Source organism: Dama dama, chromosome 19 (assembly GCF_033118175.1).
Source record: "Dama dama isolate Ldn47 chromosome 19, ASM3311817v1, whole genome shotgun sequence".
In the NCBI taxonomy this organism is placed as follows: domain Eukaryota; kingdom Metazoa; phylum Chordata; class Mammalia; order Artiodactyla; family Cervidae; genus Dama; species Dama dama.
In genome coordinates, this window is record NC_083699.1 from 66,816,679 (window position 1) to 66,831,849 (window position 15,171).

At 42.2% G+C, this 15,171-nt stretch overlaps 1 protein-coding gene across 1 annotated transcript in view; it reads left to right on the forward strand.

The window, feature by feature from the left end:
• Positions 1-15,171, forward strand: part of COL6A6 (collagen type VI alpha 6 chain) — a 106,244-nt gene that overhangs the window by 69,542 nt on the left and 21,531 nt on the right. The window contains exons 26-32 of the mRNA XM_061167962.1: positions 848-883; positions 1,587-1,649; positions 6,388-6,450; positions 7,569-7,604; positions 7,722-7,758; positions 9,943-9,954; positions 13,488-13,981. Coding sequence (XP_061023945.1) covers positions 848-883; positions 1,587-1,649; positions 6,388-6,450; positions 7,569-7,604; positions 7,722-7,758; positions 9,943-9,954; positions 13,488-13,981 — 741 coding nt within the window. The remainder of the gene's footprint in view (positions 1-847; positions 884-1,586; positions 1,650-6,387; positions 6,451-7,568; positions 7,605-7,721; positions 7,759-9,942; positions 9,955-13,487; positions 13,982-15,171) is intronic.

Here is a 15,171-nt window from a genome sequence, read left to right on the forward strand (position 1 = left end):
GTGACAATGTCAAGTAAATATCAAAAAGTAATAAGAAAAAAAACAAACGTGTATTCTAACTGATCTACCTGAACTCACTTGCCTCAGTTCTGCTGATGTGTTTGTAAGTCACCTTCAGGTGGTAAGTTTAGCCATGCTGTCCTCTACCTTAAGGCTTCCGCTCCTACTGGAAGCACTGACTGAGCCCAGGAAATGCTGGCTCCTGTGATAGCATCAGGGCACAAAATAAAATATGGCAAAATATTTATAGTAATGGTTCTGGGAAGTGAAATTTGGGTGAATTTTCTTCTTTCTGTCTTTTTATTATTTTAAATATATTTGAGGAGAGATGACTTGTAATGATCAGAAAACAAACATTATCTTAAATAAAATATTTTTTTCATCAAGTTAGGATTATCATACGTTTACAACTATAGCCTGTGGCCAAAGTAAGGTAAACAGAATACCAGAAAACAAATGATCAGATTTAGTCTGCAGGCTTCCCCAATTTTTCCTTCAAAGTTGAAATCCAGTTTAAGAAGACTATTTCAGAAACACATGGTCAGATCACCAGCTCTCCTGCTGAATGTTTATATTTGAAGGAGAGCTGAGGTGTACATTTTACCCATTGATCTTAAGTTGTCATGATGTTTTGGTGAGGCCAGTCAATAGTTTAATTTAGAGACTGGAGTTAGTTTCTCAGACCATGCAATACAGGGGTTTTTTTTGGCCCTTCCTTGGTTCAGAGGCATTTTTTTGTGTGTGTGTGTGTGGTTCAGGGGCATTTAAAATAAGGCAGCAGGCAAAATTAAAGTCAATATAAATCTACGCCAGTGATATGAGCATATATTAATTTTCTCAATTATAGGGGCAAGAAGGATTCCCTGGAGAAATTGGACATAAGGTACTGTGTACTTCGTGCTAACTAGAGATCAGAGATACTCCTGGGTTTATGAAATGTGTTGTAGGACTGTAGAAGAAAAATTAATTATAAATGGATAAAAAGAAACCTTTACGGAGCAAGGGGAGAAGAAAGAAGCAGGCTTTTAAAAGTAATCTTTTATTTCTAGCTTTTTAATTCACAAGGAAGAAATCATCCATGTTTTTCTCCTCACGTGTCCTCCTTCCCTTCTACCATATGTATTTTCTTCTTTGCTCAAAGGGAAGTAAAATGTGAGAAAAACCAAAATTACCTGATCTCACTTGCCTCAGTTCTCCTGATGTGTTTGTAAGTCACCTTCAGGTGGTAAGTTTAGCCATGCTGTCCTCTACCTTAAGGCTTCCGCTCCTACTGGAAGCACTGACTGAGCCCAGGAAATGCTGGCTCCTGTGATAGCATCAGGGGACAAAATAAAAAGCACAGTCCGTATCTCCAAGGAGGCTGTGTTCCGTCTGGAGAGACAGAGAAATAAAACAGTGAAATTCCAGTGGGGTGTGCCGAGAATCAGAAAATGGGGTTATCAGGGCAAAGACACTTCAAAGAAGGCTATTAAAGATAAAAATATGTGTGAAAAATGTCTTCATGTTGGAACCAGTATAAAAAGACACTGAGATATACCTCTTTGGTTTTACTAACCATTTTATTTTATTTTTCTGAACTTATTTAGGGTGAGGTCGGGGACCCCGGTGGCCCAGGAGAAACTGGACCTAAGGGCGCTAGAGGCAAGACGGTAAGTTTCTTTGGTCGTAAAAGCCTTACAACCTCAGCTACTGTGGGAAGTCCTACCTCAGGCTCTTATAGTCGTTTGAGTTGTCACTTTGTCCCCAAAGCTTGTAAAATGTGTAGTTTTTGTTAACGCAAACTTGGGGCAGGGAAATGGATATTTTGCTCCTTCTTTGCCAGCAATAAGGCAATGAACTATTGGCTCTTAATGACCAGGTTCGCTTGATCTGACTGATAAGGTACCATTCTTAACACTGGAGATAAGTTGTGCATTTTTTTTTTTTCTTAAGGAACCCTTGTGGTCCAAAACAGTGTTTGCACCACCAAATATGACCCATTTAATCCTGTCCCCTCAGCAGACTTCACGTCACTTACTGCCCACTGGCATCTTGTCTCCCTTTTTAAGGTCTCATCTAACTACTTTAAGGAGGTGGCCTTCTCCCAGTTTAGCTCAGGAAAGTACCTCTTGAGCTATCTGAGAAAGTTTTTATTTATTATGTAAGACAGTGCCTAAAGCTTTGGACCACCCGTCTCCCGTACCCTCAGAAGCATCTGCACCTTGAGCTTGCCTTGGGTTCTCGTGGGCTAACAATGGGTTTTGCCTTTGTTGACTCTCTTTACCATACATTGCAAAAGTGAGATGGTCGCTTTATAAAAGACACAATCTTATGACAGTCCTCTCCTGAGACATTATCTCTTTTCATCAGAACAACTCCGATCAGGTAAATAGATCTTGATACCATGTCAATTGCTGGATAAGAAAAACACAAAGTCTGATTTAAAAAAAAAAGAGCTGTTACTTGAGGTGGTTTTTCAGTTTTGTCACCATGGTTGGTTTGACCCTGATCTGTTTCTTCCTACCAAGTATAGCGAAAACTGTATGTGAAGAAACTATTCATATGGGCTTTAGGGGTACAAAGTTTGAGAGAATAGCATTGAATCGTGTATATTACCATATGTGAAATAGATCGCCAGTCCAGGTTTGATGAATGAGGCAAGGTGCTCAGGGCTGGTGCACTGGGATGACGCAGAGGGATGGGATGGGGAAGGAGGTGGGAGGGGGCTTCAGGATGGAGAACACATGTACACCCGTGGCTGATTCATGTCAGTGTATGGCAAAACCATCACAATATTGTAAAGTAATTTTAGCTTCCAATTAAATAAATAAAAAATAAAATAAAAAACAAACAAAAAAAGAAATACACTATAATGATAAAAAAAAGAAAAGAAACTTCTTTCCCTCCACCTTACTTTTCCCAAGAGGACTGCTTCCTGGATGTAATTCTTTGCTTTATATATGTTTTTGGTTGATGTCCTTTAACATTTTTGCTCTCAAAAACAAAAAGACCGATAAAAGAAAAATAATTGGAAAAGACTTTCAAATTAATCTAGATGTCATCTGCATTGAATCTTTTCTCTGCACATGTTAATGAGGTAGTTTACACATGAACACTGGAGACACCAAACACGGCCAGCAGTTTCTTGACTTCTCCTATTGCCCAGTGACATATTCACCATTAAAAAAAAAAAAAAAAAAAAAACTAATGGGGAATATATAATCTTTTTCTCTTGGCCTTTGGTTACTTTATCTTTTTCCCACATTGGACAATTTATCACTGTCTTCAACTTGTTTATTTCACCTGCCAAGCTGCCTGTTTCTACAACTTGTATTTTTGAGTTTGAAGTTTAGATACTGAAAAACTTCCAAGTTTTCGTTGGAGGGTTTTGGTAATAAAGCTTTGAGTATCTCTTTAGTCCTCTTGGAGTGATTACATTCCTAGTTTAAGTTTTCTAAATCTTTACCTTTTTTCATCCCAACTGAAGCATTTGTTTTTTGGTTTTTGCTTTTTTTTTTAATCTGCTATGATTTTTAACCTACCTTGTTTGGGGTATAAAGGTATGTTTGTATTTACACTTTTTATCAACTTTACACGTGCACACCCTTTAAGGCAGGGTTCCTCAGCCACAGCACCACTGACATTTTGGGCTGAATAATTGTGGGGGCTGTTCTTTGCTTTGTAGGACATTTAGCAGCTGACTCTACCCACTAGAGTCAGCGTCACCCACCCCCTCCCCCCATCGTTACTGCCAAAAATATCTCCAGACATTGTCAAATGTCGCCACAGGAGTCAGGGTTGAGGGCCACAGAATTTCCCCCAGTTAAAGACCACTGGTTTAGAGAATCAACTAATTTCACAAAGTTTCTGCCACATAGCTCCTATTTCTCTAAAAGCTGTCTTGTTGCTCTACTTTCTGGGAGATTTCTTTGACTTTATCTTACAACGCTTCTCTCACAGTTAAATTTTCAAGCATTCTTTTTTTTTTTTTTTTGCTGCCTGAATATTCTTTTTTAAATGATCTTATTTTTGTTTCATGGTTGAAACAGCTTGTCTCTCTGAGGATATACATTAGTACTTTTGGAGTCTCCTTTGCCCGACATAGCCTGTTCCCGGCAGGGTTTCTTTCTGCCCTACTCTCTGGGGCTCACGTGTCTCTCTGTTGAAGAGCTGAGGACGCAAAATCTGACTGGAAGTCCCAAGGAAATGAATGGGGCTTGTCAACTACAAGTTTCATTAAAGAGTGATCTGACTGAGTTGCTACTTAGCAAACATCTGAGAGCAGCATCTTGGGGTCTTTCTTCTCTGTCTAGTCAGGTTCCCCTGAAAAGATTCTTTCAATCTTCCACCTAAGGGTGAAGGTCTGGCTGCCAACTTTCTGGGAGCCCCAGCTTTCTAGGGGTCTCGCATCTATTCCACAGCTTCATTTGATTGCCTCGTTCTCTGGACAGTACCGCCAACCTTCAGCTCTGCCTGGGGTTTCCTAGAGTGTGGCCGTCTCAGTTTTACCTCGGTCATCGAGGAGAAAGAAGGGTCATTCGACTCAACTGTTGAGAACGGGGAGGAAGCTTGGGGATTCCCCAACCAACCTGCCTTCTTTGCCCTCTCTCCTTCATGCCCACTTCTAGAGGTACTTTCTGAGGATGCATTATAAAACACTCAGCCTCTTAGCTTTCCCTGCTGCTGGCCTAGGATTCAGCTTTTTCAGCTCTAAGTCATTTAATGCTTTCCAGTTTGAAAGCTATTGTCTCATTTCTCATTCTCCCCATGTTTGTTATTTTTTGTCTTTTAAAAAAAAAAGTCTGCTCACTATAATTTTAGTAAAACACTGGAGGAAACAAAAGTAAACACTTATGTCCAATAAGCCTTTTTTTCCCCTGGAAGTTAATCTATATCTTCTAAGTAAAATAGTAAGATTGCATTTTGTTTTGCTTTTTCACTCAACCCAGCAGGCTGTGCATATCATCGGAAGACACAAAGGCCATCAGTAATTATTTGCTATTTCAGAGGCAATGGCTTTTACAGATTAAGTTGATTTTAAACAACCTTATCTTTCATTCTCTTAAAGCTTATACATCTCATGACATTATGAATGAACAAAGAAATATTGTCCTAATTTTTAAACTAAATTCTAGCTTTCTTTATGATAAATTATATTGTTGAATGCACACACATAAAGTAGTCAACAACTGTTGTTTTTATTTGCTACTGCTATTCCCTATTTTACTACAAATATTTCCAACCAACTGTTCTATGCTTTCTTATGGTTCTTCAAGGGTTTTTATATTTAAATTTTTGCTTTTCTGAGTCTTTTTGTTTGTTTGCTTTCATGTGTTTTTTAGTTTAGTCACCTGCTAAATTTAGATAAATTGAGATAAAAATTCATTTAGATATAAGTTTCTCCCTTGACCCAGCAATTCTAGTTCTAGCAATCTTTCTTAAGGAAATAATCAGAATTGCACAGATGACTTTATAGTGGTATGCTTATTGCAACAACAGCAAACTTAAATGCCAACAATAAAGGACTGATTAAATAAATCATAGTATCTTCATTTAATAGCATATTATGGCAGCCATGAAAGATGATTTTTGTGAAAGACTATTTAGTAACATGAAAATGTCCAGAAATATATGTTTAGTTTAAAAGGCAACAATACCCTGGAGAAGGAAATGGCAACCCACTCCAGTACTCTTGCCTGGAAAATCCCATGGACAGAGGAGCCTGGTAGGTTACAGTCCATGGGGTCCCAGAGTCGGACACGACTGAGCAACTTCACTTTCTTCACTTTCACTTTAGAGATGCTAGTTCATTTCTACATTGTATTGGCTGTCTTTTCAAATCTTAAAAAAAAGTAAAAATAAAAATAAAAGGCAACAATAAAAAGTATAAAAATATATTAGATGGAATGTAAAATACCAGATATGAACTCTAATGTAAACTATGAACTTTGGGCGTTTATGATGTCAATGTAGGTTCATCAGTTGTAACAAATGTACCACTTCAGTGGGGGAGGCTAGTAATGGGGCCATCTAGGAGTGTGAAGGATCAGGATATATATAGGAAACGTCTGTAACTTCTTGATTTCTTTTCTGAACCTAAAATTGCTTTTAAAAAATACTCTTTAGAATTAAAAATAAAGACCATGATTTTATATATATATATAAAATATTAAGATATATATAGATTAACACCAAAAGGATAAATAAATAAAAGACTGGAAGAAAAAACACCAAAATATCAGCGAGTATTATTTGGGGGAGAAGAGGTTGCTGAGGATGTTTTCCCTTCTGTGTCCTTTTTGGGAATCTCAGTTTTCTAAAGTGAAAGTGTATTGCTTTTGAAATGTAAAACACCCACATCCACAAACACTTATGTATAATTTTAAAGTAAATAAATTCTGCTTTAAGGTATCTGCTGGGCTTCCGGGAGAACCAGGGTCCCCTGGGGAGTTGGGACCTCCTGGACGCAAGGTAAATAAAAAACCCATCAATCACATCAGCTCCTTTTCCAGATAAAAAGTCAGTGCCTGAAGTCTTCATTATCTAAACGTGTATGCTTTCTGTGTTTGCAGCTTGGCAATGATTTCCACCTTTAATGTGCTCAGGGAGAGGAGGGGGGAAAATTGCTGATTAAATATCAGTTGCCATTTCTCGGGTGGTGGGGGGAACCGAGGAAGGAAGCGAAAAGAGATTTCTTATTTCATCTAGAATGAGGTTTCTCAATGATCAGTGAATTTTATTTATCTGACCAATCCTTGCCTTTTTTCTCACAGTGAGTGATCAGTGAATGAAAGAAAGGGAGAGGAAATTAACAAATAGTGAATAAGTTACCAACACTGCATTCATATGGAACTTATTTTCTTGAGGAGTTTGGGTGGGGCGCCATCACATTTTTCCCCTGTCCCTTTGAGCTCAGCCAGACTCTTCCTGTTCCAACTTGAGACTGAACAGATGAAATACTAAACAATTCCACTTTGTTCTTTCTATACCCTACCCATATAGATAGATATGTACATATATATGTGTGTGTGTGTGTGTATTTATATATATATATGATCATATACACATATATATATATATACAAATACATATATATACATATATATATTCATTTTTGGAAGACAGTGAGGATTACCTTTCCAGATATTTGGCTTGTTTAGTCCCTTTGTCATCCAGCCGATGATGGGCACAGATTCAGAAGCGTTGGGGAACTCGAGACCTCTGTGTTAAGGAGGGGCTGGCCCAGGGGATGGCTCAGCCTTGTCTAGTTCTAGCCCCAGGATCCGCTCCAAAGCTCTCCTGGCCAGTGTCTCATCGCCAGCTCTGTCATTATCTTCTGGACAACCCTCATCGTCCAGAGATACAGCTGGAGGACAGCGGCCACTGGAGGCTCACTACTTACAGTTTCCTCCCCTTAGAATGTTATTGTTAATCTGGTGATGAGTATCCTGCATGGATTTTTTTCCTCCCTCTTACTGAGAATAAAAAGGTTAAGAAGCTATCTTTTTCTTAGAGTAATGTTGATGTGTATTCTGGCTCCTGAGATGTGCTTCCAAAACCCTGAAACCACATTCTTTTTGTTTCCCTAGGGTATGAAAGGGGCCAAAGGATTGGCTTCATTCTCTGTACGTATCTGCTGACTCCAACAGAGCCTGAGCGTCCCGTGACATTTATTTATTTCTCAACTTGCAGGACCTGGAGCTGTTGGTTAATTCATTCTGTTTCATTTTTTTGAACTGCAGACATGTGAGCTCATCCAGTATGTGCGGGACCATAGTCGTAAGTACCACACTTAGGATGATCACCCGGGGTGTCAGCATTCGTAGAAGAAAAGCAGCAAATTCTGCACTCAAAATTGAGACTAGCTACCAGACAGTTTCTTAAAATTAGAGATGTCACTGTGTGTATTTGGGGGCGGCATATACTGATGTCTATTAACTCCCTCTCTGGCGGCCAGCATGTCTACTGAAACACGTCCCAACACTAAGGAAGGATATATTTAGTGCTTTTAATCAGGGAAAAATGAAGATATGAGGTCAGAACTCTCCTGATGGTGAAATCAACCAGCGAGGAGTCACATTAAACTTCATAAAATTATTAACCCCTGACAATAGCTAAGGATTGAATCCAGCTGCTGTGAAAGAGCCAGCCACAGCAAGGCGGTATCCTGGCTGGTGGGAACTCTGACGTTTGTTTATCATTCCCTGAGAAGGTGTGCTTGACTACCTTGAATTAGACTCATTTACTTCTAAAATTACCCAGTCTGCCTGTATTTTCTTTACTTTCAAAGTTTTAAAAGCCAAAAAGGGGGTTTTGATTTGGCAAAGGCTCTTTTGAATTTGCTTTGAGACCCTTAGAGCAGCCTCTTCTATCAAAACACGAGTTAGCAGCATCAGAGGAATTCCATGGACAAGATGAGGAGACTTGGTTGTTTAATGTTCACCTACAAATGACTTCCAAGATAAACATTAGGACTGAAAAAAATGCCACAGTTCCCTCAAGGCATTTGAGGGGAGAAAACAGACAAATTAAGAACCCATTTCTGGAGAGGGGATGGGTCTCAAAGACATGGACTTCCCAAAGCTTTGAATGCAGTAGTGATCTTAACTCTGCCTTGTAGCAGAATGGAACCATCCATTCTGGGAATCAGATACATGCATTGAATCATGAAGATTGCTTGCTTTGAGGCTGGAGTAGCAGAGTGGGCTCTCTGACGTTGGAGCCATGTGACCTATATTGACTCAAGGGTAGATCCAAGTGTGATGAGATCTGAGCTTTCAAAATGTGAGGGATTTAATACAAAGTTATAATTCCAAAACGAGGTACAAAACTACTTCAGAAGTGTCATTTAGAACAAGAAAGGAAATCACAGCCAATGACTTCTGCCTGTTATAAAAGTATGTGATCATGTGAACGCATGGCTGGGCGCTTCGCAAGGCCTTGCCAGGGGCCCCTTGGGTGAGAGCTTGCCAACAGTGCTGCCCAGAACTTTCTGCAATGATGCAAGTGTCCACTGCACTGTCCAACATGTAGCCACTAGCCACAGGGGAATTTGAGCCTTGATGGATGGTTAGTGCAAGTGAAAAGCTGCATTTATCTCATTTAGTTTAAATTAATGCAAATGTAAAGAGTCACAGGAGACTAGTGGCTTTCCTATGGACAGTGTGGTCCTAAAGCTTAAGCTTCATTTGTGTGTGTTAGTCGCTCAGTCACATCCGACTCTTTTTTGACCCCCCTGGACTGTAGCCCACCAGGCTCCTCTGTCCATGGGATTCTCCAGGCAAGAATACTGGAGGGGGTTGCCATTCCCTTCTCAAGGGAGCTTCCCGACCCAGGGATCGAACCTGGGTCTCCTGCCTTGCAGGCAGATTCTTTACCGACTGACCTACTAGGGAAACCCACATCAGAGAGTAATTTGACAATACCTATTGAAGTTGAAGATGTATGATCCTCTGTGTCCCAGAAATCCTGTTTCTACACAAATCCCTAGAGAAAGCTTCATTTACTTAAGAGTAAATCTATCGAGGATGTTTACATATACACACACATATATAAATGTGTATATATGTGTACCTATATGTAATCAGTAGCTATAAATACCTACATGGGGGAATTTAGAGTGAAAAGGGATTAAGACCTTTTAACTTTCCAAATTTGGTGCATCTCTCTGCAACGTGCTGTCCCCTCCCAGGCAGAGCGCCTTTCCCTCTGACAGCTGGCTGCCTGCTACTGATTTATGGTCCTCCTGTGTCTCCAGCCCTGTTTCTCTGTGGAAGGACCTGTTCTTTTGCCAAGATGCTTGATCTGTCTGCGTATCTTCAAACGCTCTCTGTGGCCTTGATTTGTTGAGTTGTCTACAAAAAGCTCACAAAGTTGAGTCTCGGTTGCCATGATTTCTTACACAATACAGAACGCTGTTCTCCTACTAAATAATAACCCACTTCTTTTGTTCTTCTTCCCCAGCTGGCAGACAGGGTGAGTAATTTTATTTATAGCATCTTATAATCAAGCTCCAAAGTGTCACACATCTGGAAAGATGATTTAGAATATTGTGTTGCCTGCGAAATTATATAAATTTTATCTAAGCCCTCTTGGTAGCACAGCCCTCCGATAAATCACTTGAGTTTAAGCTGAGTCTCACAGCTCTTTGTTAACCAAGTGTTTGATTTTTTAATTATTAACATTTTAATGACTACCAGTACCGTTTACCTTACCAATAGACTTTTTGTAATGCTATTTTCCCCTCCCTCCCTTTTCTCTCTCTATTTATGTCTGTAGTCTAGTTTTTAAGGATTAAGATGCAAAGGGCAAAAGTGCATGGAATAAAGCTAGGGATGATAAGATAGCAAGTAAGCTACATGTGTAGCTCAGATAGTGCTAAAGTGCTAAAATCTATGGCGATCATGGCTGATGTTAATTACCAAATTGACTTAATATCTTCTGGGCCAGTTTTCAGGAATATTACACAAACTGGTTATATGATGTTTCTGTTTAACCAGAAGGTGATGACCCTTAATACCTTTATACCCTTATACTTTTTATATAAACGCAATCAATCCATGCACTCTGGTTGCTTGTTCACTCATTCAAAAAATATTTATTGGAAGCCCATTATGTTGCAGTCTCTGTCCCAGACAGTGCTGATTAAGATGGACATAATTCCTGTCTTTGGAAGCTTCCATTCTTGTGGAGGATCCAGATAAGTGAACAAGCAAAAGAATTACAGAATCCTTTAGTTACTATGAAAGAGATAAAGAATGCAATATTCTGTCACAGAATAACATTAGAGGAGGGAAGAAATGCTTTTGAAGGGCGGGTTCATCAATGAGGCAATGACACTGAAGTTTGGATGAAGAATAAAGAAGCCGGCTTTGCAAGATCCAGGCAGGGAATCCGGCAAGTGAAAAGGCCACAACACAAGAGAGACCCAGGTGTTTTCAGTTCCTGATGGAAGCCCAAGGTCACTGAGCCATGATGGTGAGGGGGACAAGGCATGTGAAGAAATGGAGAAGGAAACAGGGACCAGATCCCACTGGGCTTTGTAGGTTACATTTAGGAGGCCAGATTTTATTCAAAATGGAATGGGAGGGCATTAAAAGTATTGAAGGTGTGAACTGATGAACAAGTTTTTAAAGTTTATTTTGGCTGCTGTGGGAGACTGACTTGTAGGGAAAGTGAAAGTCGCTCAGTCCTGTCCGACTCTCTGCCACCCATGGTTTATACAGTCCATGGGATTCTCCAGGCCAGATTACTGAAGTGGGTAGCCTTTCTCTTCCCCAGGGGATCTTCCCAACCCAGATCTCCCACATTGCAGGCAGATTCTTTGCCAGCGGAGCCACAAGGGAAGCCCAAGAATACTGGAGTGGGTAGCCTATCCCTCCTCCAGGCATCTTCCAGGCCCAGGAATCAAACCAGGGTCTCCTGCATTTCAGGCAGGCTCTTTACCAGCTGAGCCACCAGGGAAGCCTTGCAGGGAGGATGTGTGTAAAAGCCAGAGGACTCGCGTTGCAGGGAGGGACCGTGTGGGGCTCTTCTAGGCCAGCCTGGCAGTGGCCTGGACAGGCCTCCGTTGCGGGGTGGTGGTCCCTGGCGAGGCCTGGGGTCACCTCCCTCCTTCCTCATCGTCACTTGCTCCATGCCGTGCAGTGACCGTCAGCACATCGGTCCTCCACGTGGGGACTCACGTCTGGGTGGGTCCTCCCCAGGACCTCCACAGTCCAGCCCAGCATTCCTCAGAATCCTCGGGGTGCTGGCAGCATGCTGGTGAGCCTTGAGGGGTTTCACCCTAAAAACCTGAATTTTTATTTTTGTTATCGTCAGCCAGGGTGCTTGTATCTTTTTCCCCTGTATGGAGCTGAGGCTGCAATGTTGTTATTGCTGCTGTTGCTGCCCTGTGAGATGGCAGCCCAAACAAAAAACTAGTGGAAACTTGGTCGTGTTTGGTCACAATTTTACTCAGTTTTATTGTAAAATTGAGTGACATTGGTTTTTTGAAATTTCTGAAATTTTTAAGTTTCTGCTCAGCCCCCTAAATTAGACTCAGAAAGCTAGTAAATTCCGTCCTTCTCCATTGAGATGTGCAATTTGGGGGTTGAATATTTATTCTTACTTCTTGTCCTTTTGTCTATGAAGGTCCTAGCGTCTAGGACCAGAAGGAGATGATAACCCAGCACTAAGGTGATGGGGTTCCCCTTGGAGCTCAGCTGGTAAAGAATCTGCCTGCAATGCAGGAGACCCGGGTTCGATTCCTGGGTCGGGAATGGAGAAGGAAATGGGGTCCCTGGAGAAGGAAATGGCAACCCACTGTGGTATTCTTGCCTGGAAAATCCCATGGACAGTGGAGCTGGCAGGCTACAGCCCACAGGGTCGCAAAGTCAGACACAACTTAGCAAGTAAACCACCATCAAGGTGATGAGGTCCAGGTGGACCAGCTGAGAAGGTGACCCCCTCCTAGGCCAGCTTGGCCAGCTTAGGTCAGAGTCCTGAGCTCGCCTGGGAAGAGCTGACTTGCTAGCCTCTGAATGAGAGGAGGCCCCCCTCCAAGGGAAGGACCTCCCCCGACTTTCCTCTTACCAACATGCATCTCAACACCAGGCATCTCTTCCATCCTGAAAGTTCTGTTCTTCTTTCTGTCCCTGTTCCAAAGAACTGTCTTTTGTTTGCTTCTTTTTCATTCAACATTTATGAGACCCCAGATACATGGCAGGGACTAATTATCAGCCATAATCATACCTGTATCAGTTCAGTTCAGTCACTCAGTCGTGTCTGACTCTTTGTGACCCCATGGACTGCGGCACGCCAGGCCTCCCTGTCCATCACCAACTCCTGGAGTTTACTCAAACTCATGTCTATTGAGTCAGTGATGCCATCCAGCCATCTCATCCTCTGTCGTCCCCTTCTCCTCCCGCCTTCAATCTTTCCCAGCATCAGGGTCTTTTCCAATGAGTCAGTTCTTCACATGGCCAAAGTATAGTTGATTACAATATTGTGTTAATTTCTGCTGTATGTAAAAGTGATTCAGTTATATACATACATACATGTATATGTGTATATATATATTCTTTTTCAGATTCTTTTCCATTGTGGTTGATTATAGGATATTGAATATAGTTCCCTGTACTATACAGTAGGACCTTGTTTATCTGTTGTATATATAACATTGTGTATCTGCTAATCCCAAACTCCGAATTTATCCCCAACCCCTTTCCCCTTTGGTAGGCATAGGTTTGCTTTCTATGTCGGTGAATCTGTTTCTGTCTCATAAATGAGTTCATCTTTTGCTTTATTTAAAAGAGCAAAGTCAGTTTTTAGAATATAATCTTAATTATTCAAGATTTAAATATTTATGTGTTTTACTATTTGAGTTATTAACATTTAATGACTTAGTTGTTTCCATAGTTTAATGTTTAACATTTAAAATTACTTAGACTTCTATGCACGGATCCTTTTTTTTTTTTTTCATTTTAAGCGAGTGGTCTCACGGTAAGGCGCCTGTTCTGGCCTTTTAGGAGCGCCTCAGTGCCCCGTGTACCCCACGGAGCTGGTGTTCGCGCTGGACCAGTCACGGAGCGTCACAGAGCCCGAGTTTGTGCGGATGAAGGCGATGATGTCCTCCCTGCTGAGCGGCCTCCGGGTCCGGGAGGACCACTGCCCCGCAGGCGCGCGCGTGGCCGTGCTCGCCTATGACTCCCACGCCAGGCTCCTCATCCGCTTCTCCGACACCTACAGGAAGGACAGACTCCTTCGAGAGATCGAGGCTCTCCCTTACGAGCGCTCCACGGCCAGCAGGGACATCGGCAAGGCCATGAGGTTTGTCTCCAGGCACGTCTTCAAGCGGATGCTCCCGGGGTCTCACGCCAGAAGAATCGCCACCTTCTTCAGTGGCGGCCCATCCGTGGACCCCCAGACCATCACCACCGCCGGCCTGGAGTTCAGCGCCCTGGACATCATCCCGGTGGTGATCGCCTTCAATCAGGTGCCTGCTGTCCGGCGATCGTTTGTGGTAAGAAGGGCCACCTGCCTCGTAAGTCTTCTCTGTCTTTCTGCCCGTGTTCAGGGACATTTACAAGAAAGCATAGAGCTGCCTAAGTGTTTGTTACTATGTACCAGGAGCATGCCAAGCCCTTGATAGCACCTTTCTATTTAGTTCACACAAGCAGTGTGTGTGAGACGGGAATCATTGTTATTCCCATTGTGTAGATGAGAACTCTGAGTCTGCAGAGTGAGTGAGTAAAAGTCGCTCAGTCGAGTCTGACTCTTTGTGACCCCATAGACTATAGAGTCCATGGAATTTTCCAGGCCAGACACTGGAGCGGGTAGCCTTTCCCTTCTCCAGGGGATCTTCCCAACCCAGGAATCGAACCCAGGTCTTCCTCATTGCAGGCAGATTCTTTACCAGCTGAGCCACAAGGGCAGCCCAAGAATACTGGAGTGGGTAGCCTATCCCTTCTCCAGCGGATCTTCCTGACCCAGGAATCGAACCAGGGTCTCCTACATTGCAGGCGGATTCTTTACCAGCTGAGCTTCCAGGGAAGCCCGAGTCTGTAGAAGTGGACCCATGTGCCCAGGTTCACATAGCTGACAAGTGGCAAAGTCAGGGCTTGGATCCAGGCCTCTATTCTCCAAGACTCTCTGAGTTGGCGCTGATGTATAGACACTAAGTTGGAGGGCCAATAGACATTCAGGGATGTCACTGAGGTGGCCAGCGTGTTGGTCACTGCTGTCATGGAAACCAATGGACCGATTTTATAACTTTATTGATCATGTAACTATCCACCCTTTATGAAGAAAAAGTCATTCCAGTTACAGCCTCTGAGGTTGAAGATTAAAATATTAAAGATTAAATATCACTGCATAATATTTCTATTGACACTTTGATTTATTTGTTTTTCATTCTTGAGTGCCCAGCAGCTTGTGGGATCTTAGTTCCCTGACCGGGATTGAACCCTCACCCTCAGCAGTGAAAGCGCAGAGTCCTGACCTCTGGACCGCCAAGAAATTCGCTGTGTAGCATTTCTATTTAAACCACCTGGTATCACAGCGGCGTTCAAAACTCCCTGTGAGTAGAGCCTCTGTGGCAGAGGTTCCTTACAAAAAAAGAACACCTGCTGGACCCGGCATATTGTCCTTCTGGTCATCGGTGTCCCCCCAGCCTGCTGTATTGTTCTCCATTCATGGGAGAGCCACGAGGAG